Source organism: Malassezia sympodialis, genomic scaffold (assembly GCF_000349305.1).
Source record: "Malassezia sympodialis ATCC 42132 genomic scaffold, msy_sf_1, whole genome shotgun sequence".
NCBI lineage: Eukaryota > Fungi > Basidiomycota > Malasseziomycetes > Malasseziales > Malasseziaceae > Malassezia > Malassezia sympodialis.
This window is the reverse complement of record NW_017387799.1, coordinates 360,755-388,097: the sequence shown is the minus strand read 5'-3', so window position 1 is coordinate 388,097 and position 27,343 is coordinate 360,755. Positions and strand designations below refer to the sequence as shown.

Sequence of the window (27,343 nt, the reverse complement as noted above, 5' to 3'; positions counted from 1 at the left end):
TGACTTGTGAGATGCCACCGGGTATCAGTAGCTACTGGTGTGCAAGCCTTCCTTAGGTATCTGCGCACCCTTGTTCCAAAATAGGCCGAATTCAATGCGATAGGTGCCAAGAATGCTGGCGTTGGATGCCTCTACAGATGTCTATAGTGGCTGGTATACAGTGGGGATGGCCTGCTTGTTCGTTTCTTTGCGTGCCCTCTCATGGCCCTGCTGGCTCAACTCGCGAATCCGCTTGGTAGTCGCATCTGGGAATCGGAGCCAGCGGATTGCTGTGCCTGGAGCCTGGCAACCGTTTTTCTCAAGGTCCAAATATCCTTTGCGCCGAATCAGTTGCCGCGTAGTCTGTTGTCCTGGTGCCAACGGCATCCCAATGGCACTGCCATTTTCGCGCTCCAGGAGGAAGCGTTGTAGGGCGCCTTTTTTCTTCGATAAAACGTCGATGCGATGAGCCTCACGCTCATTGAGCATATCCACGTTCGGTATACACATAGTGCGCATCAGCCGCTGACGTGCACGGATATCTTGTAGATTGGCTCGCACTTTCTCTTCCGAGAAGTCTAGACGTGGTGTGATACAGTAGTCAACGTGCCACCGAACGTCGCCAAGCTGCTGCGCATACCGACCTTGCATGATATCTTCCCATGCAGCCTCATTGCTGTCTTTGTGGCATGCCGTGAAGTCAACCGGCCCTCGAACAAAGGCACCGTTCAAATACCGATCCACATGCACGTCAAATTGCATAATCTTGGCACTAGCTGTGGACTCCACGATAAAGCTCATGGAGTTCGCCCCCGAGCGTGTCTCCAGGGTGATAGACAGCGTCTCCTCAGGCAGATGATCCGTAGCCGCATCAAGGATCCTTTCCAAGAGGCCTAATGACATGTGGTAGGCTTGATCTCCCATTTCGTTACTCCCAAAGAGACGAAGGTTCATTTCCTCCAAACTGATATATTGAAAACCGAAAATCTCAGCCGTGTTATGATAGGCAACAAAAATACCATCCATGTGCCCAATTCGCACTTGGAAATTATACTTGAGAAAGGCAGCGCGAACCATATCCCAGTATTCACGTTCGAAGGACTCCCATTGACCCATTGCAAACCGGATTTGATAGCCGGACCCTTCCGGATAATTGGCTCGGTCATTACGAATTGACACCGTAGCACGCGTCTTCAAATCGAAGGTCCGATTCGGTAAACGTGGATCTTGACAGTCGAGTTGGGATCGCATAAGAAGCTTGCTCGTTTCTGCATAGTGATAGGCTTCCGGCTGATTGCGCTGTTCCTTCGTCAACTTCCAACTGTTGACACGCTCGTACATTGCGTACTCATTCGGTGTGGCCGTAAGAAACTTTTCTAGGCTCTTACCCAGAGACGTAAGCACATAGTTTGTATTATCTTGCTCCCCATCAGATTTCTTGTCAGCATCGATGGCGTAAAAGCCACCAGGTTGGTATCGCAACATTATCGACGCAGGAAGCTTGGCACCTTCACTAAACCCCGTCGGCATATCTTGGAAGCTTGAACTAAATCCCCTCAGTTCAGGTTCCTTCCATCGACTAAGGAGGTAATAGCAGTGACTCAGAAGACCTGTCATGCTACTAGTACTGCCACAGTATTTTTTTTCTTGCTTCTTTGTGATATCCAACAATTCCTGATCACGACTCGAGGTCAAATACGGCGGCAGCGCTGAATAGTCGAACAAATCCACGTCCAGAACGCGGCGTAAGTGTGGGTCAAAGTTGTAAATGCCAGTCCGGTGATCCCGCAGCCAGTGTATACCTGGATTGAATAGGACACGGTCGAGGCCATGTGAAAGCTTTGCCACTTTCATCTCCCTTAGAGGACGTACAGGCACCACTTGAACATCGCTCGCTGTAAGCCGCCCAAAGGATTGTCTCAGGTCCTTTTCCTTCTCGTGCTGCTCTATCCTTACAATACGCGCCCTTTTCGCTTCGTCACCGTGGAGTAAAGAAGTAGGACGCGATACATGCGGTTTTTGAGGGGAAGCAGGTTCGTGCCTGGTCGGGCTAGGGCTCTTGGTGGACTCTGGCTCGATATCGGATGAATTCAGTGTATTAGTGCATTCGGAACTTTTAGTACTCTTTTTTGGGTGGCGGTCCTTCGCGGATGGATCCTTTTCTGACGCTTTGCTATCGGTGCGATGCCGCATTGTGTCTTGACCTTTGCGCGACTTAACCCTTCTTTTATGCACCGCTGATTTAGAATGAAGATGATTCACATTGCAAAGCGACCCATAAAGGAAATAGGCTCGCGGCGCATGCTGCGCGCGCCACACTGCCAACATAGACCGCGTAAGAAGCCTGTCAACCAACGCGATCACAACTCTTTGGTCCTGCGCTTAGTCATCCATACTGGCGCGCGAAGTATAGCGTTCTTCGTGGCAGGCGGATCGTGACGGGTATCAAATCTATAGTGTGCGAGACAGCTTTCTTAAAACATGTTTATCCTGTGGTAAGAAAGCATAAACCTACCATAATTGAGGCGGTGCAATCCAGTTGCGCCCTTGCGACTCATACTCTCTGGGCCATTGTGCAGTCAAAAATTCGTCTGCGTGTCAGAAGAGCGTGCGAATACAAACACGTATGTCCTAATGCAATTCCAAGGGCAATAGGAAGGGCCTCTGCCCAGCTCCGCACCATAGATATTCCTAGTTCCAGAAATGGCAAGTAGGGGGCATTGAACACAAGCAGGCCAAAAATGTTAACACGAACGTGGCGGTTCCTTCGACACCAAACATAAAGTAAAACAAAAGAGAGAGGCTCAGAAAGGAACTGCATGGGGATGACGGAACTCAACAGCAGGACTGACAAGGATGATACAAAGAACAACCAAAAAAATTCTGCTCGCCTCCTTGAAACGTAGGCATCCAGCTCAAGGACAATAGCAAACCTGAGATAAAAGAACAATTTTATAAAGAGGTTGATATTGAAAGGTCCAAAGTACATAAACGTAGTGACAAGGCGCCAGTATTGTTGCTTCTCCACGATGGAACGCACCGACAAACCCATTTGGTATTCCGTTACGAAACCAAACTTTTCCAGAAGAGACAGAAATACAGCGCCACCTGCCCACACTGTGGTCAGAGGCGGTAAACCTTCTAAATTCATTTGGTAGTTGAAATGCGCTTTGGTAGATACGAATGGAAGGAAGTTCCATCACTAGCGCTCGTCCTCCACATGGGCGATAACACGTGTCGCTGGGCTACCATGTCGAACGTCAAGGACGATGACCCTACGACACAATGTTTAGCTTTGGTCCTGGAAGCACCCCCTGGGCAGCAGAGAAATGTACTTTCAGATATACAGGGTATTCTAAGCTCGTCTATCGATGCTGACGAGGTGGCGGATCGTGCAAGACCCATCTTGGAGCAGCATGCTCATGAACAGCTCTTGTATGTCCCTATCGAACTGGACGGGCAACATGACGAAGCAATTCTTTGTGATGCCGCGAAGAGGGGGGATGTTTATTTACACCCGCGTCTCTCATGTCAGTTTTCTTATGATCCTATCAAGGAAGCGGTAGGTGCGGTGACTGCGTGCCCGAGGCCGACGGATACGACTGAGAAGTTGCGTGCTGCGGTCGACAAGAAATTGAGCCAATATGTATACCAGCACTATCAGACTGGTCTAACGTCCACCTTTGCACTAGGTTCTAGTATCCCATCGGTCATTGACGAGGGCTCTGTAGCTCAGCCCTCTGAGTCTGATGGCAATGAGACACAGGCCAATGAGCAACCCGAGATGCAAAATCAACCAAGCACACTGTGCATGCACATTGTTGGCAACAAATACAACCTGCGAAACTTTTGGGCGGGGCGTTGGCGCTCCACGTATGTGGTGGATGTGAACGCTCGGGCGTTCTCCCAAGCGAGGATCCAAATTCAATCGCACTACTTTGAGAACGGAAATGTACAGATGTTTGCGGGATGTCAACCTGATCTACCCACGCTCGCTGTGGCTACCGACGATGAATTGCCAGAGGCTATCTTTTCCGCAATCCATGCATACGAGCAAGCATACCAGGACCGGCTCTATGAGACGACAAACCTTTTGCGTGACGGCACCTTCAAAGCTCTTCGCCGAACGCTGCCTATCACTCGCCAGAAAATTGATTGGGACAAGGTCGTGAGCTACAAGCTAGGGTCGGAACTTGCGAACAAGTAGTCTTAATGCACGTGATTGCACTTTGTGTGGGGCTCCTTGTCTTGGTCTGTGCGCCTGACGACAAAGGAGCACAGCCCCGGTCCGCGTAGCAATAAAGCTGGAAGTAGTATCATGTAGCGTGGTAGCGAATGATGCAAGCTGATACGATTCGAGAACGCGGAACACTACACTTCCGCGGTACGTACGTGGAGCGGTCTCATGCGGTGCCGGCGGACTACTGCGCTGGGAAGCGGCGTGACTGGACGGTGTGTCCTGGCAACATGTCAGCAAGGTCTTGTGCAGACAGCTGTGCATGGGAATATGTGCTGGTACACGAGCTCTCTTCTGACTCCTGTCCACGGCTCTATGGCCTGCCCAGCGCAAGGGCAGCTCCCCTGTGTCTGGAACTTCATGCGCGCGCACGAGTGGATTTGTGGCAAAATGTGAGTGAGAACGAGACAGCTTGGTACATGAAGATCCAAGGTATCAATGGGGCTGGGCACCATCTAGAATGGGTCGTGCGCATGGCAGACGAAGAGCGCCATGTCTACCAATGCTTTAAAGCTATTGAGGTACGTTTTCGTTGCTCATCCAGCTATGTATACGGCGTCTCTCTCGCTTCGATACGGACAGAATCACACATAGTCCAGGTCCACCCACGTCAGAGAGGCATGGGTCAACCACCGCTATTCTGGAGCTGGCCGAGCCAAGCACACCGTGCATACTGCACTGGCTGGAGCCAGTCATTGACTCTGTCTCTGGGCGGCGCTTCAGCATTTGCGTATCGCCTGTAAGCCCGCCGCCATTTCTTGCAAACCGCGACGATCGTCGTCGATCATCCATCATATCTGCAGCGTAAGCCTATATAACTACACGCCGCGGGATTTTGCGATAAATGTGTCGAGGTAGCGCTTGAGAGCCTTCGCATCCAAGCTCTGGATATTTTCAACAAGCTCCATAGCCAGGGCCGGGGGGCACTGGGCGCCGGGCAGGTACACGGTGGACAAGAACTGGAGAACTTCGTCGCCACGGGCGGTATACAGGGTTTTCAGTAGCGCACTCAGTTCTGCCAACACCAGCTGTGCCTGTGCATCTGTGCGGTCGAATGAAGGCTTCGCGGGCACCTGGAACACCAGGGGCACGATTGCATCATATACAAACTGCTCAAAGCCTGCGAGGGCCTTTTCATCGCGGCGGCCCCACATCGACACAAGGCGCGTCAGCACACTGATGGCAGAGCGCTGGCTCACGGGCTCGCCATTTTCGGCATAGTACACGTGGCTTTGCAAGACGGTCTGGAGCTGCGCCTGGTTGTTCTCGGAAATGAGCACACCGTCCAGACCGGCCGTAAGCAACGCATTGACAAGGCCAAAGTAAGCGCGTTCTGTGTCGGAGCGGCGAACCAGGTCGTCGGTGCCTTGGACGCCTTGGTTCATGAACGAGAAAATGCGCGAGACGAGGACCTGGAAAACATCGTCCATGACACTGCGGACATTTTCCTTGTACTTGTGCGTGATAAGCCCAAAGAAGTTGAGCAGGTCCACGAGCTCTGCTTCCGTGACCTGATGCACGAGCGCGTGAATCAGTGTGGGTATGTACGGCAGCACAGCGGGACCTGCCGAGGCCACAATGCGAGCAAATGCACCACGGGCCGCCTCACGCACAATCAAGAAGCGGTTCAGCGCAGTGAGGGCCAAAAGGATTTGCTCCATAACTGGCTTGACTTCTTCGATCCAGGCCGGCTCTGTGGCACGACCAGCGTCGTAGTCGGGGAATCCTTTCCCGATGGTGCTGAGTGCGAGAATCAAGTGGTGCACCTGGAGCACCAACTGCAGGTTTGTCGCGTCGGTGCCAAAGGCAGCCACACTCTGCTGCAGCTGGTGCAACAGGGGCTGCGTAATGGCCTTGAACAACATGATTTGAGTATCGGGCATGTGCCCCAGCTGCGCCATCAGCAGACCACAGGTCTCAAAGAGGTATAGCTGACTGTCAAATGCGCCCGCATGTTCCGTCGCTTTCAGAAGAGGATCCTCGTCCGGCTGCACGTCAGGGAGGACTGCCTGGACAACGAGTGATGCCTGCATGCTCTCCAAGAGCTGCGGCACAAATTCGGAGGGAATAGCCGTGCGCGTGTCTTTGACAAAGCGGTAGAACAGGTAGTTGATCCGTCGGCGCATGCCCATATGGGGGTTGCGCAGCCCGCGGTGGTCCAGCAGCGCCGCCAACGCATCCGGCAGCAGGTCCGGCCACAAAGCGAAGCAGCTCGCGTATCGCACAATGCACTCGAAATACTGCAGCTGCACCACAGGATGCGCATGAGCTGAGATGCGCGAGCGGAACAAGTGTTGCAGCAACTCACCGAGCGTGTTGGGCGGCAGCGCCTGGTACACCGCGAGCGACTGACGCACATTGCGTGTTTTGCCTGGCTCCACAGGTACTTGCACATAGGAGTGAGGTCCCAGACCCACCTTGTTGCCACGCACCGACGAGAGCACTTCAGCACAGCAGAAAGCTGCGTAAAGACACACCTCGGCCTGCTCCCAAGGAAGTTCCGCCGGATCTCCAGCAGCCAGCGTATTTAAGACCAGCGCGTGGATCGTGTTCGAGACCAGCGGCTCGTCAATCGCTGCGATAGCTCCGAGGATCACCTGCAGCTGCTTACGCAGTTCATAGAACTTGACCAACTGCTCATCGTCGTCATTGTCATCATCTCCTTCGCCTGAGGCAGGTCCACCCACCAAGGACGAATCTTCCCAGTCGAGGTCGGCGTCGGCCTTAAGCTTCTGTAACACGAGGGTGATGAGCTGTGTGACAAACTCTGTTTGCGGCGCACTCATAGCCACACCCATGCTTTCTGCCTGGCGCTTTGTCTTTTTGTACAAGCCCAGCACCATGTGCAGGCACGGGAGAACCTGTTCAGCTGGCTCATCATATTCATCCGCGAGGAAGGCCAAAGCAAGAGGGAGGAATGTAAGAAGCAGGCTATGCGCAGCGTCCCTCGTATCTTGCTCAGCACCAACAGCGTCTTCTGCAATCTTGCACAGTTCCGTGCAGAGTGCACCGACCAGTTTGGCCAAATGCTCACGCAGCTCGATATGCACCTCGCCTTGCCCACGCGTCGACGACTCGAGCTGTCCAATCACGGACGTGAGGCCCAAACCCTGGATCAGCGACAACTTGTCAGCTGGCTTCATGCCCTTGGATACAATCTCGCAGAGCGTATCGGCCGTCGCGTATCGCAGAGGTGCGTGTGATGAGTCCAAGGCATTGTAGAGCACCGACACGGTCTCCATACTCACAATCAACCCGATATCAATCCATGAGGCATAGTCACCGACAACTGCCATGGCAACCTGAGCAAGGCTGCCGGCTGTATGGGCGTTCAGGCGCCGTGGGTTGTCCGTCGACGCATCAGGCGATTGCAGCGCTTGAAGCGAGTCCTGGATGATGCGCCACAAGAGCTCAGCAATGCTTGTTGCATGGTGCGTGCGAATCTCGTCGCGCACGACGGCATCGCGTTGCAGGCGGTCCTTGCCACGCACTGATCTAAGCGTCACGTCAGAGCCCAGATTCAGCGACAGGTCGTGCAACACACGCAGCATCAAGTCTGTCGTGAGCACATTCAGACCTGCCTCCTCGTCTGGATGTGACGTACAGAGCGACAGGGCCGCAGTCAAGAACGTGTACGACGAGGTCAAGCTGTACGTTTGCAGCATCAACAAGGCGAGAGTCTGTGCTACTTTGTTCTTCAGAAACACGACACCATGCTCTCCGTCAGATGCCACAAATTCACGCTGCATGTACGCCATAGCACTCTCCTGCAGGAATGTCAGCGCTTCCACGGCCTGAGGGCTATCATGGATGCTGCTACGTCAGTGAGTGCCACGCACCTGCGATCGAGGAAATCATCCACGAGGTTCAAGCCGAACAATCGCGGTGCATATTCATACTTGGGCTCGAGTGAATCGTCTCTGTGAGCCGTCCAGATACCCCAGCCAATGCTCCAGCTTTCTTGCGTCGATTGCTTTAGCTCCTCCAGAAACGCAAGTGCCTGACCGACCAGGTTCGCATCTGGCAGTGCGGCGGCATTCGACGCAATCTCGACAGCCTTAACAAGCTGTTCTTCTCGAGAATCCATCCGCCGTCTTCGCTTCCTCGTAGGCTCGCGACGCAAATCGCTCGCGCAACGTGTCAGAAGATACACTCTTAGCGTGGACGACGCCACGGTTTTTCATCACGTGAATCACGTGCTGATGGTTGGTCATGGCGGCGGCGCGAGTGGCTAGATACGCCGCAGGACCCGTACGACGATGCGACATCTAGGCGGGCTGCGCACCTTTGCTACCTCTCTTGCACGGACGCGATCGCGTGCGCCGACGGCTGTCGTCATGATGAACATGGGCGGCCCGGCGACGCTGGACGAGGTCCAACCGTTCTTGACGCGTCTGTTTCTCGATCGCGACCTGATGCGTTTGCCCTTCCAGTCGCATTTGGCGCCGCTGATTGCCAAACGCCGCACGCCCAAGGTCCAGGGCCAGTATGCCAAAATTGGCGGTGGGTCGCCCATTGGTCGCTGGACACGTACGCAGGGTGACGCCATGGTCCGCATGCTTGACGAGCTGAGCCCCGCGACAGCACCCCACAAGGCCTATGTCGCCTTCCGCTACGCTGCACCCCTTACCGATGCCTGCATGGATGAGTTAGAACAAGACGGCGTGACCCGCGCGGTAGCTTTTACCCAGTATCCGCAGTACTCGTGCAGCACCACGGGCAGCAGCCTGAACGAGCTGTACCGCGAGATCCAGCGCCGCAAACAAGCGCAGTCTCCGGCTGGACGAATTTCATGGTCGGTTATTGATCGCTGGCCGACGCACCCCGGTCTTGTGCGTGCCTTTGCGAACCGTGTGCGCGAGGCAGCAGCCCAGTTCCCCCCCGAGGTCCGGGAAAACGTGCCTATCATGTTCAGCGCCCACTCGCTTCCTATGCAGGTCGTCTCGGGCCGCGGGGATCCCTACCCGGCCGAGGTCGCGGCGACGGTCGCAGCTGTGATGCACGAGCTCGGCTGGCGCAACCCCTACCGAGTGACATGGCAGAGCCAGGTGGGCCCGTCCGCTTGGCTAGGGCCCCAGACGGTCGATACTCTCAAGGGCTGGGCCAAGCAGGGCCACAAACACGCCATGGTCGTTCCTATCGCTTTCACGAGTGACCACATCGAGACACTCTTTGAGCTCGACATCGAGCTACAAGAGGATGCTGAGGAGGCAGGTATCGAGCTGGTGCGCGCTCCCTCGCTCAATGATGAGCCGGTGTTCTTGCGTGCCCTTGCAGAGATGGTCAGCGAACACTTAGGCTCTGACGGTCTCGGCACTGTGCCCTGGGCACAGGGACCGGGCAGCCGCCAGATGGCGCTGCGTTGCCCTGGGTGTGTCAATGCCGACTGTGCGTTACAGAAGGAGTTTTTCCTAGCGTAGATCTATCATAGTCAAGTACCCCACAGAGCATTCCACGCGCGCTGCAGCATGTTGGGCTCGTTTGCTTCGGCAGCGGGGCCAGGCGCCTCGGCCTCTGCGTCGGCGGCCGCCGCGTCGACAGGCGCCATGTCCTCGCTCGCGGCTCTCGGCTCCACCCGCCCATCCTCCGTGGTTGGCTCGTCCTCCTGTATGGCATGGCCCATTGCTTGGAGGAGGAAGTCGCGGGTATCATTGTCGAGGTGATCAAGCACCTGCTCGACATCCTGTATATTCAGATGCTGCAGCTGCTGTAGCACGTCCCCCATCTGCATGTTCGAGCGGTCCTGGAGTTGCCCTGCGATGCCCGCAAAGTATTCGTCGTCGTACCTGGATCCTCCCAAGGGGGGCAGCGGGTCAAACGTCTCGACACCGCCTGGTGGACTGCGAACTTCCGGCGGGAAGTATCGGACCAACTGCTGATTCAGTGACTCGGGTAGGTCGGCCACCACAATATGTCGGTACACTCCCATTTTGGTCACCGCACTCGCTTCGCCCTCGCACACCGGCGCCGCCAAGTGCTCCCACGTGTCGGCAGCTGTGTCCCGGAACCACTGCGTAAGCGCAGGCTCCTTCCACAGGTTGAGCGAGCGGTGCACGTACAGGTGCGCGAGCATCTCCCCAAACACTGGCTTGGATGCACTGTAAGACCCGTGCATGGGATGAGCACGGACCACGTCGGGCGGCACGCTCACATCCAGCTTGTCGGCAAGCAGAATGGCCGCTCGCGGGTGGCGCGCCATCGCCAGGCGCAACGCCGCACGGCCGGCCTCCTTGTTGACAGAGTGCATTGCGAGCGCTCGAGCATAGCATAGGCCCACGCTCCAGTCCAGTGCGCCATGCCACGTCTCTTGGGCGGCGGCCTTCTCGTGGTCCAGTGGCGTGCGTGCACGCACATTGTCCATGTGCTGCTCCGTTTGCTCGCACATCCACGCATCGTACGCATCGAGGAAGGTCAGCAGCCACTCGGCCTGCTTGCTTTTTACCGCCAAATAGTCGATCCACAGTAGCATGCCGTGGGGATCCGTCGTGTCAAGACCAAAGACAAGCTTGCACCACTCCAGCGCCGTTCGCCATGTGCCACGGCGCCCAAACAGGTCAATATTACGGTGAGCCGCGAGCCAAAAGGCGCGGTTCTCGGCGCGCAAAAAGTCACATAGCGGCGGACCGGTGGAAGAGGTGAGCCCTGCCGTGAAGGGCGGGCTCGCCGAGCGCTCCATGGCAAACAGCGCCCGGTCAATAAAGTCGGCAGCCTGCCCTAGGTCACCCTGGTACCGCGAGATGTCAGAGAGCTGCAGCAGCGTATCGATGTGCCACGGAAACACTCGCATCAGTGCGTACAACGACTGAGTGTCCAAAGAGCTGACCGCCTGCGCGAACTGAAACTGCGCCTGCTTGTACGCGCGGCTGTGCACCCAGCTACACACCCGCCCCGACGGCGTGTCGTACGTCTCCATCGACATGCCGACGAATGTGCGGGCCAGGTCCGGCCACTGGGCCTTAGGCGTACATAGCACAGTGCGCGCGCGCGTATTGGAGTTGAACACGGCGCCGCGGTTCTCGCGGCTACGCGCGCCACTGCGTGTGGGTCCATGACCTTTTTCGCGCTCATAGGCTTTGATGGCCGCAGCGCCAAACTGGCGCTTCAGTTCAAGCTGCGGGTCCAGTTGGCTCGGGTCCAACGCAAGTCTACCTCTGAGCACAGCATGCAAAGATTTGGTGGGCTCTGCAGATGGTACTGTCGCATTTTCACGGGGAGCTGCCTTGCGCGCCTCCGACGCCAGCAGAGCATCCATCTCCTCGAGGGACAGTTCGTTGACATTGGTGCTTTTACCGCCTTTCTTTTTCTTCTTTTTACTCGACTTGGATTTGGGAGCAGGTGCCGCCATACCGGCACCGTCCTCGTCCGCGACGTCTTGCGCGTCTCCGTCCGCCACGTCCAGCTGGGGTAAGCGAAAAAGGCACGTACGGCTGCAAAGGCAGAGGCACCCGAGACAGGCTCTGTGGCGGGGGGCGTATCTGGCGGGGCAGGCGTGTCGATCTGCGCTACATCACTCGACACAGACTGCAGCTGCTCGAGCTCCTGCTGCTGCCGCTGCTGCCTACGCTGCAGTCGGCGGCTCATGGTCAAGAAGCTTCTCGGCCGACGCTCATCTTCGACGGTCATGATCCTATGGCGCCCTATGACGCTGGCCAGGCACGCGGTGCGTCGCACGGCCGCAGTCCAGGCCATACCGGCACTTCCTCGACAATGCACGCCTGTATTCGCGGTGCGTGCATTTAGCGCGTCTGCGAACGGACCGGGCGGTCAGTCTTCACCGCCGCGCGGAACGCCACCCGGGCCTGCTGGCCCCTTCAACTTACCTGCGGCCGTGCTGTTCATTGCCACGGGCGTGGGCTTGTACTACTACTTCAGGCACGAAAAGGCCCGGCTTGCTGAAGCGAAGAAACAGCAGCTGGAAAGGGAGCAGCAGTCTGTAGGGCGCCCCCGCATCGGCGGTCCGTTCGACCTCGTGTCGTCGACGGGCCATCCGTTCACTAACGAAGATCTGCTGGGAAGCTTCAGTCTGATCTACTTTGGCTTTACAAACTGCCCTGACATTTGTCCAGAGGAACTCGATAAAATGTCCACTGTCGTCGACGACGTGGCGCGCGAGCACGGCCATGTGATTAACCCTGTGTTTGTGACGTGTGATCCGGCGCGCGACCGCGTGCCGGTTGTCGCTGAGTACATTGCCGATTTCCATCCCCGCATGGTCGGTCTTACGGGCTCGTACGATGATATCAAGAAGGCATGCAAGGGCTACCGTGTGTACTTTAGCACACCGCCAGGCGCAGATCCTACGAGCGACTATCTCGTGGACCACTCGATCTTTTTCTATCTTATGGACCCTGAGGGCCGTTTTGTCGATGCGTTCGGCAAGGCCTCGACGGCGGAGGACGTGCGCGAAAAGGTGCTTGACTATGTCGCTCGCTGGAAGCAGTCAGGTCTGCCTCTCAGCGAGGCGAACGCCAAGGTCAAGGCTGCCAGCGACGGACGCCCGCTCAGCACGAAGAAGGAGCTGTTCTCGGAGCCAAGCACCCTGCCATCAATTCCACCGGCCGTGCAGCCTGCCGCCGAGGAGCGACTTGTCTAGGGCCCTGGCACCCATGCTGTCATGCGCAGGTGGCCCAGCTGATAGCTACGCTGCTTTCGCCAGAGACCGGCAAATAGACATTGTGCCAGCCATCCCCGCTCAAACGTTAGATAAAGCCGTGCGTGCCTATCCAAATAGGGATTCCAAGGTTGGGTGTCCGTGCACGCCATTGTCCAATCACGTCATTGCATATTCCAGAAAATCCAAAACGCGCCCGGCCCGCCGGACAGCGGCCCGTTAGTGGCGCGTGAAGTGCGCCCTGGCTGTCGAATGTGCGTTCCGCCTAACGCCCATTCTTCTTGTTTGGCCCTATGGTAGATATGGGGACACTGCCTCCGACTCCGGGGGCTGTGCCCGCTATTCGACCTGTGCCCATGGAAAAGAACTATTCGCTCTCACCGTCGGAGCTACCGACGCCCCCTGACGACGTGAACCTCGCTGTGGCACCATCCCGCTCGCCCCTGCCAGGGGCCCCAGGCTGGATGGCGCCACCAGTGGACCGCAAGTCCCCACTCATTACGCCGGCCTATCGCGCGGAGCTTCCGCGTCACACGCCCCTGTCGTATATGCGGCTGCGGCCTTACTCCGTCGGTGGGTCGACCTTCCAGCTGTCCGCCGAGCGGCAAGGCACGACTGAGCCGGCCGACGACACGGACATGTCGGTCGATGACGTGTTTGCGGTGTCGGGACATGCGGATGATCGCCGCCTCCGGACAATGGACCTGGCCTCGGATGTTGACGATGCGCCAGTCAGCCCAGCGCTGGCCAAACATGATACGGATGACTCGGTGCCCTCGCTCGAGAACAGTTTTGCGCGCTCATTCCCTGAGAGCTTAGCACGCTCTCCTCTTCCGCGCCGCGCCTCGCACCGAAGCGTGGACTCCTCTGCACGCACCATGACGCCGGCTGGTCCGTCGCGCCGCGCACCGTACAATGTGCCGTCTCGTTCTCCTGGCTCGTTTGGTCCGCTAAGTCATGCATATGCCATGAACATGACGCCGTCAAGCAATCGCCCGGCGCGCCTGGCCTCATGGGCCGCCTACTCACGGCCTGCTATGATGTTGGGCCCCAGCATGTCGGCGCCTATGACGACGTTCTCCAGTGTGTATGCGACATACGACGACGAGGAGACCGACGACGAAGTGTCGGCTGTGGACGATGACGCAACCGACGACGAAACGGAAGGGAGCGGGTCCCGCCATTCCCGCGGTGTTCCGATGCGCCGGGCGCCCTTCAACGACTCGTACGGCTCCATGACACGCTCGGTGCCTGTGCGGACGTACGGTGCCTTTTCGCATTCGCCCGACGAAATGTCGCGTGCGCAGGTCCATATGGCTGTGGCAGCGCTCGACCGGCTATCCATGACGGGCACGCGCATGGACGACGAGAAGAAGAGCGTCTCGCGCGCGCACATTGACGAGAACGACGAGGTAGCTGCGATCCGCGACCGTTTGGGTGGTGCAGCACATTGCTCAGCCTTTATTTCCAAGCTGTGGCATCTCATGATTAATCCAGACATCTACGGCAAGTACATCCACTGGAACGAGGCAGGCGACGCCATTATTATCAACAGCGAACCCGAAGTCGCAGCCGAGTTTGCGGCAGAGGTGCTGCCGAAGCTGTTCAAGCATGGAAACAATGCCTCGTTTGTGCGGCAGCTCAATCTATACGGCTTCCAGCGCGTGTCCTCCTCACGCTTGCTCGATGCAGCTGAGATGCATGCTATTGCGACGCGTGGCACTACGTCGGTAGGCAGCCAGGCGAGCACGAGTGGGCATCTCGTCCAGCCTGGGCATGGCGCAACATCGTACAATACGGCGACTGAGCTGTACGGCGCGCACTCTAGCTTTGCGCACCCCCGCTTCCGACGGGGACAAGAAGCGTGGCTCGTGAGCATGAAGCCGCGGTCGTCCAAGAAACCCAAACGGCCCGCAGGGGGCGACGAGGCTAGGTAGCCGTCGTGCGTGCCATTACCTCGCGTGCAGCGAGTGGGAGAAGCGTACTTGCGGGCTTGCTCGCATGCTCGGGCATCGCGCGCAGCGTCTCCCACACGTCCCCTTCCTTCGGCTGGACCTTGTCGATTTTCTCAAGCAGTTGGGGGCGCTGCGCTTCACCATCCGCCTGTGTCTCTTCGAATGCGTACCACCATGCCCATCCGTCGCCCCACATGCGCGCCGCCTGCACCGTTTTCGCGAACCAGTCGCGTGCCTGTACGTGCTTTCCGTCGTCCCAGAAGAGGCGCGCCACTGTGCAGATAACGTAAGGGCTATCACCGGAACGACGCAGCGCCTCGGCCGCACGAGTCTTGCGTGACGGGCGCGGCTCGAGCCATATGGACGCACTCATGAGCAGGCCGCTTGTTGGGCATGCTTGTAAGCCACGGCTCAGGAGTGTCTTGGCCTGCACTGTGTTGCCTGTCCGCAACTCGACCGCGGCAGATTCAGCCCACAGCACGTCGCTGGTGCCGAGCGCTTGGCGCCCCTTCTCAAGCAGCGCACGTGCGCGAATCGATGCCTGCACAGACTCCTCCAGCCGGCTGGCCAGCACCCAGAGCTGTGTATGGTTCGCGCACGCCTGGCGGCCGGTCGCATAGGCCTCGCGCGCCTGTGACACTTGCGCTTGGGCTTCATACAACCGACCATGCATAATATGTAGTGCGGCAGATTTCGGGAATAGTTGTAATGCCTGCAGGCATAGACGCAGCGCCTCGTCCCACAGCTTTTGCCGCCAGTACAGCTCAATGCTTGTGGCCCACACACGTTCGGTGGGCACATCGGTGCGCGCACGAGCAAGCAGGGCGCCAGCACGGTCCAACTCGCCCACATCTGCCTCCAACTTTGCAGCAGCGAGCGAGATAGTTTCAGAGCCAATGTTTGCATCGAAAGCACGGCTGAGCACGGTACGCGCGCCATCCACATCATCGATCCTCTGCAGATCGTCTGCATACAGTAGCCAGAGCGACTCGGCATGAGGGCAATGCTGTACGCCGCGCTCAAGCAATGCCTGTAACGAGGCACTCGTTCCATGCACACGCTCGAGGGTGGCGGCCTGCCGCCAGATTTCGAGCGCGTCAGGAAACTCGTCCAGCGCACACTGCAGGATAGCCCGGCCTGTAGCGATGCGCCCATGCTCGACACACGCTTGGGCGTCCTCGGCCCACACGCGCCGCCGGTCCTCTGCATCGAGGTCCAGGTGGATTGTAGCCTTGACAATGGCCGCACACGTCTGAGGGCTGCCCTCCTTGTCGGCCTGTTCGGCCTCGCGCAGCCACTGGTCGCGGCTGAGCACCGCTCCCGCCTTGGAAAGAGAGGCTACCGCAGCGGCCATTGTGCGATCCACACGGTTTGCAGTGCCCTCTTCCTTGTCTTCCTCAAGCAGTCGCGCAGCAGCGATCCAAATCTCATGCGAAGTGGGGATGGTGCGCCGAGCACGATTCAGAACGCTCTTTGCCTCCGCCGGGACCGAAAGCCGCGCGAGCGCGAGCCAAAGCTCTACGCTTAGTGGCACTGCCTCGACGGCGCCGGCTAGAAGCACTCGAGCATCCTGTGGGCTTTCTTCCAAGTTTACCAGCTCCTTCCACAGCTTCACTGAGTGGGGGATATGCTCAAGTGCCTTCCGCAGCACACGCTTCTTGCTTTCAACATCGCGCTCTAGCTCCATGGCTTTGAGCCAGATGCTGACTGATTGGCTCAGGTGCTGGATGGCACGGGCTAGGATGACCTTGGCGTGTTCGACCGTGTTGAGCCGCGCACTCTCGAGCCACACATCTTCGCTCCTCGGGCACTGCTCGCACCCCTGTGCAATCACTTTACGGGCTACCGCCATCTTTCCTGCAACCTCCTCTAGTCGCGCTGCTGCGATCCAGCCGGGTGCGTGCTTCGGGTTCGTTCGGATAACCGAGTCCAACAGGCTGCGGGCTTTCTTGATATCGCCAATCTCTGCACTCGACTTGACAGATACACCCGATAACTCAGTCAAATAGCCTTTCGGGTCGATGGTCGAAGAGAGACCCGACGCCGCAATCGCACTTTGCGATGATGCCTGGTCGAGCTGGTGCGAAAACACCTTATTTCGCGCCTCGCCAATCTCTGTAAGCGAGCTGACTGTGCCGTCTGCGTCAGCAGCCGTGGTCTGCATCTCATTCTGGTTGCGTGCAGACATAATCACACTGTCAGGCATCGCATACGTGCGGTTATCGCGCCCCTCGCGCAGCGATGCCGCTTTGCGCCGCTTGCCGGTCAGGTTACCCGGCTCCGGCAGCGATGCCCACTCTTCCTCGCTCACTGTCGACAGGTTGCGCTTCAGGTCCGCAAACTGTGCCTGGATTTTGGGCTGCGACTGTCGCAATGCTTCGCGCTCCTCGGCCTCTCGCGCTTCGCGCTGTTTCCGGCGGCGCTCGTCCATGTGCCGATCCACATTTTCCCAAATCTTGTCAGCCTCTTCATCATCCTTTTCATATACAGAAGTGGCAAAAAGCGCTGTCTCCTCCTCAGGGTCTTGAAACCTCTCATTATCGTCGTCGTCGTCCTCGCCACGTCGCGCTCGTGCAGCGGCAATAACTTCGGAAGATGGGCCTTCGCGAGCAGGACCAATGTCAGACCGTGTTGTAAAGCCAGTTGCACCACGACCTAGACCTGCAACGTAGCCTGCTGGCGCCTGCATAGACAGGAACGCCAACTTATTCGGCGTACTGCTCGCCATGGTCGTCGGTGATGGTCGTCTGTTGGTGGAGAAAACACGTGATGGGCTCGTGCGAGACGCTGTGCGTCGCGCTGCGGTTCTACCCTTCATGCGGCGCTCGTGTAAGTCCAAATAGTTGGCCATGCCAAATCACGGTCCAGAGGATGGACAGAGGTCGCCTTCGACTTCCTGGCCTGCACAATGGATTTCTCTGTTCACGACATTTAAGGTACGGAACCCAGCGCTTACCCGCAGGCCCTCTGCACCGTCTATACCTTCATGTCCGCTCACAAGCAAGTGGTACCAGCCTTTGCTACTCTCCAGTCGAGTGTCCAATCTCTCACTAAGAATCCTTTGCAGTTAAAAGATCTCGCATTAATTAAAGCGGCGTGCCCCGATCTCGTCCACCTGGAGTATGTACCTACCGAGCAGCTGGAGCAACATCCCACGTCCAAAAGACGACGAAAGGAAGATTTATATGGCCCTTCTGAGCAGGAATGCGAATATACGCTCATTTTCGAGTTTATCGACCATGCGCTAATGACCGGGAAGGCGTCAGCAAAGCGTGTCATCATGCCACAAAACTCCAACCCCAATGCAGCTGTCCAACTCATATCGCGCCGTACCTCTACATTCTATCGGGCGCTAACAGAAATTCAAAAAGCATGTATTGCCAAAGGGGAGGACCCTGTTGTTCTTTTGGATGACGCTGCAGAGGGTGTTATGCCAAAACTTCCGTGCAGCGAACCAGCACAACCAGCACTACCACAGCGAATGCAATCCATGTCCAACGTCTTGAAAAACTTGCAGCATTTGCCTTGGTGGCGCGAGCAGATTGTTCCTGGCGGATGGCGGACCTTTCCCGCACGCGAGGCCCATTTTGGCGATCCATCACCCCCTTTACCAACCGTGATTCAAGATGCACTGCATCGTTCTCATGGGATAGAACGACTATATATGCATCAAGTCTTGGCTCTCTCTGCTTTCCAGCATGGACAGCATGTTGTTGTGAGCACTGGTACCTCTTCCGGCAAGTCCCTTGTATACCAAATTCCCATTGCCTGTTCACTGTTGCGTGAGTCTACCTCAACGGCCATGTGCTTATTTCCGACCAAGGCCCTGACCCAAGATCAACTATTGTCACTGCAGAGATTCCTTGCCCTTGTCCCGGGTGCACAAGATGCGCCTATTTTTACATATGATGGTGACACACCACGGGAGCAACGACGTGCGATTCGCGAACGTGTGCGCATTCTTTGCACGAATCCGGACATGCTGCATCAAGCAATTTTGCCATTTGAGGAACATTGGCGACGGTTCTTCCAGGGATTGCGGGTTGTTGTGCTCGATGAGCTTCATGTATACTCTGGCATCTTTGGTACGCATGTGGCGTTTATTCTGCGGCGCCTGCGCCGGTTATGCGCCGCTCTAGGCAACCATGCGGTGCAGTTTGTTAGCTGCAGTGCCACTATATCCGAGCCCGCAAACCATCTTGCTCAATTGCTAGCCCTAGATCCTGTCACTATTCAGGTCGTACAAGAGGACGGAGCACCTTGTGGTCAAAAAGAATGGGCCGTATGGAATCCCCCGCTAATTGATGACCAGGATCCTGGTCATGGGCGCGTGTCCTCTTACACCGAAATATCACGTCTCTTTCGCTACTTGATTCAGCAGGGCATACGCACAATCATCTTTGCGAAGGTGCGGCGCACGTGTGAAATCATCGTCCGTCAAATAAGAGAGGACCTATTGCATGATGGCCATGCAGATCTCGCAGCTCGCGTACTAGCCTATCGCTCAGGCTACTCACCCGAAGAAAGGCGCGCATTAGAGAAAGATATGGCGTCTGGTCATCTCTTGGGCCTTGTCGCCACTTCAGCTCTGGAACTTGGTGTGGATATCGGCGTGCTTGATGCCGTTCTCTTGTTTGGCATGCCTTATTCATTTGCATCTATGTGGCAACAGGCTGGTCGCGCCGGTCGCCGCCGAAACGATGCCCTGGTTGTTCTTCTTGGCGAGCCATTCCCATTGGACCAGTACTACATGCGGCATCCAGAACTTGTGTTCTGCGGCACGCACGCCCCCCTGTGGCTGGATACATCCAATGAATTGCTTCTGGAACAACATATTCTCTGCGCTGCCTACGAAGTGCCACTCAATGACGACGATTCACTGTACTTCGGGGAAAAATGCATGGAGATTTGCACTCGCCTGTTGGATCGCGACGAGCAGGGGTTTTTCTTTCCTCGTGGAAGTACATTTGACAACCCAGCCGCTGACATTGCTATTCGGGGAGCGCGGCAAGACACTTACCGTTACTTGGATGCCTCGACACTGTCACTACTGGAAGAAGTCGAGCTCGAGCGCGTTTTCTTCGAGGCTTACCCTGGCGCTGTCTTTCTTCACCAGGGAACAACTTACGTATGCCAAGAAGTCCACCACGACCAGCGATGTGCTTACATGCTAGCGTCTCGCGTTTCCTATCATACACGGCCCCGCGATTACACCGATGTGGATGCTTGTCAAGTCTGGCGTCTCCGCTCCCTCGTGCACGTACAAGGGCATGCATTTTATGGCAAAGTGGATATCAAGAACCATATTTGGGGCTACTACAAAGTCGATCGGCGCGCGAATATTTTGGATACGATCGACGTGGATGCAGAGCCTCTGATTCGTGCCACGCAGGGCATATGGCTTGATGTGCCTTGGAATATTGTGGAGGCACTCGCCCAACAGGGCATTCATGCGGCAGCCGCAATCCACGCGGCTGAACACGCTGTGCTGAGCCTTACTCCTCTGTTTGTAGCCAGTTCGTCTGGCGATGTGCTGACGGAATGTAAAGTTCCCATTCGTGAATGGAGCCCGCGTACAACGAGACGCAAGCGTCCTTCGCGTCTTATTTTCTACGACAAACCCGGATTGCATGCTGGTCTGTGTAACCAGATTTTTGAGCATTTGGACTCACTTGTCCAAATTGCGCTGCGCGTGATTGAGGCATGTGAATGTGCAGATGGATGTCCTTCCTGCATCGAAACACCGCAATGCTTGCATGGGAATGAGGTGTCCTCGAAGAAGGGAGCTGCGGCCGTCTTGCGAGGGCTTCTCTGTCAAACTATGTTCGAAGTGGAATCAATCCAGTCAACCAATATCCAGGAAAGTCATTTACATACTCTATGCGCTGCGGAGCCTGTGCCACTTCGGCCGGACACTCAAGTTGAACACATTGTTGAGATAACGCCCCAGTCACCTGTTCATGGTGCGGAGAGGCCCTCACCTGTTCCTTTCAATACCCTGTATAGTTCTCTCTCCTTTCAGGAGTCAGTCTAGCTCCAACCAAGACGCTCTTGTCTCAGCACATCCTGAAGTCCAGGCCACGACGGCTGCCGAAGGTCCAGCCAATAAGTTTGGGGGTGATGTGAGAGTGCATGTTTTTCCCATGAGCGCTCTAGGTCGCGAAGGGCAATAGCGTTTGGCGCAGGATCTGCTGGCATCAATACGACAAGCATCTTGCCGACAACCATTGCTAACTGGTTGAGGCGATCCATGTATGCTGTGAGTTCGTCCTTGGGATCCCAGGCGATCCAGTCCTGCTTGTCAACAAATATAAGCTCGACGTGCAATTGGCACTTGAGTGCTCGCTGCGTCATTGCGCGGCCTTGCGCATTTGAATAGACCAACACCTTGTCGCATGGGAGCGCCAAAGACTGTCCATTCGGCGCATTGACCAGAACATGTAGATCATACTCCGAACGCACACTTTTCACCAGATCCATGAATTCCATTGGCACCGGCTTGGATGTCCACGTCGGGTCCGCTGGCAGCGACAGACTTAGTGAGGGGTTCAGCTATGTTGTCAGCAGGGGGATACGCACCACTGCTGTGCGCTTGCGCGCTGTTTTTGGCTTCTCATCAGGGCCGGACTTTTTCGTTGACCATCGATAAAAGGCCACTGCCGCCACGCACGCACTGCTTGCAAGGACAATAGGTAGCCAGACTTGCCGCTGAGTATACTTGCTCGGAATGTTTGGGGGCATCGAGTATCGGGGATGTGTGTGTGGAGCGACAAAAACCTATAAAAATAAACTACGCAATGATATCAAAGTGAAACAGCTTCGGTAGCGACTCGTACCATGTCAGTTAGCTTCCTCACAACAGCACTTAGTGGTCGTAGGAAGGCACCCACATCTCATCGTGGACCCACTTGAAAAGCTCGTCGTCAGACAGACCGGCAGTGAAGCCATCGTCTTGCGCAAGGCCTGCCTTATTGATCGCCTTAATGCAGCGGAACGCAATGTAATGGGCCACTTCGCGTACACGCTCAGGGAGAGGGTACAGGAGATCCATCTCCTTCTCCTTGTCGTTCATTGAGTCAGCCAGAGCCATGGCCGACTCAGTGATGATCGCCTCTGTAATGTGCTTGGCGCGAGTCAATGCACCAGCGAGACCCACACCAGGGAAGATGTAGAAATTGTTGCCCTGGTCAGAGTAGCGCGTCTTGCCGTCGATCTCCACAGGGTCGAATGGCGAACCGGCAGCGAAGATAACTTTGTTATCCGTGTACTTCAGGGCCTCTTCAAATGTGCACTCCGCCTTGCTGGTGGGGTTACTCAGTGCCATAACGATGGGGCGCTTGTTTAGCTTCGCCATGCGCTTAAGCACTTCCGGCGTAAAAGTGCCGCGAACCGTGGACATACCAAGGAGAGCGGTAGGTTTCACGTAATCAATGATCTCCTCGAGATCCTTGTACTGCTTGTCGCCATTGTCGTGGCGGGCAAAGAACCGCTTGTGCTCGGCCAGCTCATCACCTCGATTCGCGGTAACAAGACCCTTGGAATCTGTCGTCCAGATACGGTCCTTGGCCTGCTCTTCCGTCAAACCGTGCTCCGTGAAAAAGTTCATAAGCTGCTTAGCCACGCCGACGGAAGCAGAACCCGCGCCTACCATAAGGATACGCTGGTCCTCCAGCGCCTTACCGGAAGCCTCAGATGACTTACGGGCCGCGTTAACGAATCCACCAAGAATCACAGCACCGGTACCCTGAATGTCATCGTTGAACATGGGGTACTTCTCCTGGTAGCGGTCCAGGAACCTGAAGGCGTTGGCACTGCTCCAGTCCTCAAACTGGATGATCAAGAATGGATAACGCTTGTTCAGCTCGTACATAATCTCGTCAACCAGTTCCGTCAGCTCTTCATCGCTAGCACGCTTCTGACGCAGACCGAGGTACAGCGGGTCATTCAGTAACTCTTCATTGTTGGTACCGATATCCACAGCAATAGGCATGGTCGACTGGGGGTGCACACCAGCGCAAGCAACGTACAGCGACAGCTTGCCAATGGTGATACCCATACCATTCCAGCCCAGGTCACCCAAACCGAGGATACGCGATCCATCGGTAATCACAGCAACACGCGGAGTGTCCTGCGGGCGCGGCCAGTTCGCCACACAGTTAGCGATGTTTCCCTTGTCCTTAAGAGTAAAAGTAAGACCCTCAGGACGGCGGAACATGCTCGAGAACTTCTGACAGCCTTCGCCAACTGTCGGAGTATACACCAAAGGAAGTGTCTCTAGCAAGTTTTTGATGACGTAGGCATAGAAGAGGCGCTCGTTCCTCTGACGGAGGTTCATTAGCTCAATATGCTTCTGGATTGGCGTCTCCTTGGTAAGCAGCTGATGGTGGATGCGTTCCAACTGCTGGTCCATGGTCTGAACGGAAGGCGGGAGCAGACCTTCAAGACCAAGGCGAAGTCGCTCTTCCATGCTAAAACCAGTACCTAGAGTAAGTAGAAGAATACATACCCTTGTTGGTGTAGTTGTCGCGGATACAAGCAGCACCACCGTACTCGTGGTTTTCGATTGCGTAATGCACGGTATCCTTCTTGGCGTGATGATCAGCCTGTTGAAAGAAGCGTCAAAAGTCAGCACTGCTCAACGACGAGAATATAATTGCCTCCCAGAGACAGGGAGAGAACAGGCCTAGTACATACCTGTGTCGAAGACATGATGATGTTTTTGAAGCAAGGTCGGGCTGGCTTATGCGGGGCAGGGGCAGGGGCACTCTAATTTGTGGCACCTGTGCCACCTGGCGCCTGGTTCATTTACAAATCATACCCGGCCAAACCAAGGTCTATGAAACCATGTGGCACGTGCTTTCTTCGGGGACGTTCGGCCTGAGGCCCGGGCAAGGCTTAGGTGATGTAGAGGTATTCTTTAACTTACACCATGTTCGCTCGTGCTGCTCTCCGTACTTCGCCTGCTGTGGCTGCCCCCGTTTCGGTCCGTCTGTTTTCGCAGTCGGCTACTGCCAACCGCAATGTTGCTGTGCTTGGTGCCTCGGGTGGTATCGGCCAGCCCGTACGTATGAACCCTATTAATATGGTAGCTTTCGCTTCTCATGAAGCTCAACCCGCTCGTCTCGAACCTGCGTCTCTACGACATCCGTCTCGCTCCCGGTGTCGCTGCGGATATTGACCACATTAACACTGCTAGCAAGGTATGTTGTCTTTGCTTATATGCTAGTGCACTGGTTACCCTCAAGAGGATCTCGAAAAGGCTCTGGAGGGTGCTGAGGTGATTCTCATTCCTGCCGGCGTCCCTCGCAAGCCCGGCATGACTCGTGACGATCTCTTCAACACGAATGCCTCGATTGTGCGTGACCTGGCCAAGGCTGCTGCCAAGGTCGCACCCAAGGCGCACATGCTGATCATCTCGAACCCAGTTAACTCGACTGTTCCTATTGTGGCGGAGGTGTTCAAGAAGGCTGGCGTCTACGACCCCAAGCGCCTCTTTGGTGTTACCACTCTCGATGTGACTCGTGCGTCGACCTTCCTGTCTGGCCTCGCTGGCTCGAACCCTGACGACACCAAGGTTCCTGTGATCGGTGGCCACTCGGGTGTCACCATTGTGCCCCTTCTTTCGCAGGCTCAGCAGGGCTCGTCCATTTCTGCTGGTGAGCAGTATGAGAAGCTTGTGCACCGCATCCAGTTCGGCGGTGACGAGGTCGTCAAGGCCAAAGACGGTGCGGGCTCGGCCACTCTCTCGATGGCCTACGCCGCCGCTGTGTTCGCCAACAGCCTCCTCAAGGCCCTCAATGGTGAGAAGGGCGTCAAGGAGTGCGCTTTTGTCGAGAGCCCGCTCTTCGCTGACAAGGCTAAGTTCTTCGCCAGCCCGATTGAGCTCGGCACTGAAGGTGTCGCCTCGATCCCTGCTCTGCCTCAGCTGAGCGCCGAGGAGCAGAAGCTTGTGGACGCTTGCCTCCCTGACCTTGCCAAGAACATCAGCAAGGGTGTCAACTGGGCCAACGAGAACCCTTAAATAGTTGGCATACGCCAGCCCCGTCCTATTTTTATAGGTAGAACCGGACGCGGAATGCTTTGCTTGTTTGTTGTCGTATCATTGCATCTCCTACCGTACACTTTATGTGAACACATCTTATTAGTAGCGGTTGTTTGAGAGAACTGTATGTGCGACTATGATTCGCTTTGGTGTGGGGTCCACTCCATACTTAACGCCAACACCTGATCTCGCCACCAGTTTCGTTTCTTTCCGATCGTATCTTGCTGCCACGCCTCGGAAACTTCCGGGGCATTCTTGAATCCACGTCGCGGGGCGAGTATAATGCGTGAGAATTGATTGGGATCTGAAAAGAAGCGATCGAAAAAATGCAGTAGGTAGATGCCGCAGTCACAATAGTTAGGTTGCTCCGGGACCCGTGCATCCACATGGATGGGGTCCCCCAACGTTTTGAGATCAGTATCAGCGGGTACAGCACCTTTCGCGCGGGCTTCCAGACGAAGATAGTCCCGCAGCGCTGTCTTGACCGGGCCATGGTGCAGGCCTAGACTATCTAGGACAAACACAAAAGTCGACTCGTATTCCACGTCTGAGTCTTGGGTGGCCATATTTGGGAGGGGTGAGGTGCTCTCACCCTGGTCATCTGCACTTGTCACAATGGGATGGTCCTTCATGCCGAGGCTCTCAGAGTCAGAGCTGGGTTGCGTCTCTGTCCCTCCAGATGGTCGACGCGCTGATCTTCGTCGATGAAAACCCGAACTCAACGAGCTAATAGGGTTGCCCTTCTTAAGGATCATGTGCGGATTCACAACGATGGCCAAATACCAATGCATGTTCTCATGGATAGGTACAACAATGTATCGCTTCTCAAATCTGGGTCAGCATAAAAACACTCACATATTTACACGGTTGGTCCATTTCCGGACTTGCTCGTAGGATTTGGAACGATCCCGATACTCGGTTAGCTTTTGATAAAAAAAAGTATTGAACACATAAATCTGCTGAGCCAACGTTGGGTTTCGGGCTTTGATCTGTTCTTGCAGAAAACGCAATCCAAATTCAATGAGCGTGTCATTTAAATATTCATTTTCTCGAAGGCGATCCAAGTCTGTTTGCAGTAATGTAACTGCAAAAGGCCCAGACGAAGGGTATCTTAGAATAGGCTCAGTGTCGCAAGCTGTCAAACTTTTGGCTTCTGAGCGCGTGCGAGCGCGTGTGTAATGCCTTGTACTCTCGACTGACGTTGTATCTCCCTCTTGAGAATTAGAAACGTTCTCATTCGCTTTCTCTTGTTGCAAACGACGTCGCTCACCGACCATGATGGGGGTCGGCTTTTTCGTGGGGTCTATGCGCTTGGGGAAGGACGACTGCGTTTGTGCCATCGAATCTGGGAATTTTGACTCTAATAATCGCCAAAGAATTAAACCTTCATCGTCTGTCATCTCCTGGACTTGAACGGCGGAACGGAGGTGCTGTTGGCACATAGACCATGCTTCGTTGCTTTCGAGAAAAAGGAATAAATGCACCTTTTCCAACTGAGCAGCACAAAAAGCCGCAACAGATCGACCTGAAGAGCTCTCGCGTGCCACGTCCAAAGCCAACATCACATACTTCTTTGTACCTACCTTGCAACCTTGCACATCTCGCCACGCCACTTTGCTGCGTTCCACTCCTTGTAACAATAAGAGCATGTGTGAGGGAAATGAAACAAGCTCAAAATCTTCCTTTTTATAGCAATAATCTTCGTTTACCATGACAGCGAAAATCTTCATTGAAACGGCCATGGGCTGGTATGGTACAGGATGTGTCGTCGTGACGCTACCTGTCTTTGGCCGCATTCGTTCGTGAAGGTTCTTTGGTCGTGACAAAAAATCGATTTCATCATGACTGTCATCTGCAGAAATGTTTTCCAATGATTCTGAGACCTTCAAAGAGGTCGCGCCTTTGTGCTTCTTGGTCGGCCCATCTGGCATCGAGCCATAAAAAGTAGTGGCTGCGATGGGAGTCCGATAGGGAGACGAGGTCGAAGGACTGCGACTAGGTAGCACCGGCTTATTTGACGATGGACTGAGTGACTGCTTCACCTTAGTGGCTCGCCTATTGCTGCTGAGATACTGTCGCTCCATGCGGAGACGACACTAGCCGCGCCGATGTCGCAATGGTAACGGTCAACCATACGGCTCTCTCACGTGCAGGAATTATGAACCTACTCCACCTTCGACATGAAGCGCGCGTTTCACGCCTGTGTCCGGTAGGACACTCCCCGCGATGTCCACATGGCCTCTCGTTTGGAAAGAAGTGCTCCCATCCAGCGCTGTACTTCAGGATGAGACACTTTTGGCGCTGCACCGTCCCAAAATGGCTGGAGATCTGTGATGTTATGTGTGCGTTCATATTCATATGCTTGCAAACACAACTCGAAACAATCTAAGTCTTTTACCAATTTGGCTTCAGGCGTGCTGCGTTCTTCATATTCGTGCCAAAGGTCATATATACGGTGAGAAGCTTGTGTATCTCCCAGTAGGTCTCGCGTCAAAAAGTGGATCGCCTGAACCTCTCGA

The 27,343-nt window shown here is 55.7% G+C and overlaps 12 protein-coding genes across 12 annotated transcripts; 6 read left to right on the top strand and 6 right to left on the bottom strand.

The window, feature by feature from the left end:
* Nucleotides 1-141: 141 nt before the first annotated feature.
* MSY001_0159 (uncharacterized protein) lies at nt 142-1,509 on the bottom strand (the record flags this gene model as incomplete). The annotated part of the gene is made up of 1 exon (XM_018883687.1): nt 142-1,509. The coding sequence occupies one exon, from the start codon at nt 1,507-1,509 to the stop codon at nt 142-144; it is 1,368 nt and encodes a 455-aa protein (XP_018738804.1).
* Nucleotides 1,510-3,199: 1,690 nt separating this feature from the next.
* MSY001_0158 (uncharacterized protein) lies at nt 3,200-4,186 on the top strand (the record flags this gene model as incomplete). Its single annotated transcript, XM_018883676.1, has 1 exon — nt 3,200-4,186. One exon carries the CDS (start codon nt 3,200-3,202, stop codon nt 4,184-4,186), a length of 987 nt encoding a protein of 328 aa, XP_018738803.1.
* An 848-nt stretch (nt 4,187-5,034) lies between these two features.
* On the bottom strand, nt 5,035-7,974 carry MSY001_0157 (uncharacterized protein; the record flags this gene model as incomplete). Its single annotated transcript, XM_018883665.1, has 2 exons — nt 5,035-7,864; nt 7,922-7,974. The coding sequence occupies 2 exons, from the start codon at nt 7,972-7,974 to the stop codon at nt 5,035-5,037; spliced, it is 2,883 nt and encodes a 960-aa protein (XP_018738802.1).
* A 501-nt stretch (nt 7,975-8,475) lies between these two features.
* On the top strand, nt 8,476-9,636 carry MSY001_0156 (uncharacterized protein; the record flags this gene model as incomplete). The annotated part of the gene is made up of 1 exon (XM_018883653.1): nt 8,476-9,636. One exon carries the CDS (start codon nt 8,476-8,478, stop codon nt 9,634-9,636), a length of 1,161 nt encoding a protein of 386 aa, XP_018738801.1.
* Nucleotides 9,637-9,647: 11 nt separating this feature from the next.
* MSY001_0155 (uncharacterized protein) lies at nt 9,648-11,797 on the bottom strand (the record flags this gene model as incomplete). Its single annotated transcript, XM_018883642.1, has 2 exons — nt 9,648-11,615; nt 11,723-11,797. The coding sequence occupies 2 exons, from the start codon at nt 11,795-11,797 to the stop codon at nt 9,648-9,650; spliced, it is 2,043 nt and encodes a 680-aa protein (XP_018738800.1).
* Nucleotides 11,798-11,837: 40 nt separating this feature from the next.
* MSY001_0154 (uncharacterized protein) lies at nt 11,838-12,809 on the top strand (the record flags this gene model as incomplete). The annotated part of the gene is made up of 1 exon (XM_018883631.1): nt 11,838-12,809. The coding sequence occupies one exon, from the start codon at nt 11,838-11,840 to the stop codon at nt 12,807-12,809; it is 972 nt and encodes a 323-aa protein (XP_018738799.1).
* A 320-nt stretch (nt 12,810-13,129) lies between these two features.
* Nucleotides 13,130-14,702, top strand: MSY001_0153 (uncharacterized protein; the record flags this gene model as incomplete). The annotated part of the gene is made up of 2 exons (XM_018883620.1): nt 13,130-14,579; nt 14,656-14,702. The coding sequence occupies 2 exons, from the start codon at nt 13,130-13,132 to the stop codon at nt 14,700-14,702; spliced, it is 1,497 nt and encodes a 498-aa protein (XP_018738798.1).
* A 54-nt stretch (nt 14,703-14,756) lies between these two features.
* On the bottom strand, nt 14,757-17,510 carry MSY001_0152 (uncharacterized protein; the record flags this gene model as incomplete). The annotated part of the gene is made up of 1 exon (XM_018883609.1): nt 14,757-17,510. One exon carries the CDS (start codon nt 17,508-17,510, stop codon nt 14,757-14,759), a length of 2,754 nt encoding a protein of 917 aa, XP_018738797.1.
* A 258-nt stretch (nt 17,511-17,768) lies between these two features.
* Nucleotides 17,769-21,431, top strand: MSY001_0151 (uncharacterized protein; the record flags this gene model as incomplete). The annotated part of the gene is made up of 5 exons (XM_018883598.1): nt 17,769-20,418; nt 20,789-20,899; nt 20,956-21,041; nt 21,162-21,321; nt 21,403-21,431. 5 exons carry the CDS (start codon nt 17,769-17,771, stop codon nt 21,429-21,431), a joined length of 3,036 nt encoding a protein of 1,011 aa, XP_018738796.1.
* Nucleotides 21,432-21,647: 216 nt separating this feature from the next.
* Nucleotides 21,648-23,192, bottom strand: MSY001_0150 (uncharacterized protein; the record flags this gene model as incomplete). The annotated part of the gene is made up of 1 exon (XM_018883587.1): nt 21,648-23,192. The coding sequence occupies one exon, from the start codon at nt 23,190-23,192 to the stop codon at nt 21,648-21,650; it is 1,545 nt and encodes a 514-aa protein (XP_018738795.1).
* Nucleotides 23,193-23,711: 519 nt separating this feature from the next.
* Nucleotides 23,712-24,803, top strand: Mala s 4 (putative allergen; the record flags this gene model as incomplete). The annotated part of the gene is made up of 2 exons (XM_018883576.1): nt 23,712-23,843; nt 24,009-24,803. 2 exons carry the CDS (start codon nt 23,712-23,714, stop codon nt 24,801-24,803), a joined length of 927 nt encoding a protein of 308 aa, XP_018738794.1.
* Nucleotides 24,804-24,958: 155 nt separating this feature from the next.
* On the bottom strand, nt 24,959-25,579 carry MSY001_0148 (uncharacterized protein; the record flags this gene model as incomplete). Its single annotated transcript, XM_018883565.1, has 1 exon — nt 24,959-25,579. One exon carries the CDS (start codon nt 25,577-25,579, stop codon nt 24,959-24,961), a length of 621 nt encoding a protein of 206 aa, XP_018738793.1.
* Nucleotides 25,580-27,343: the final 1,764 nt, after the last annotated feature.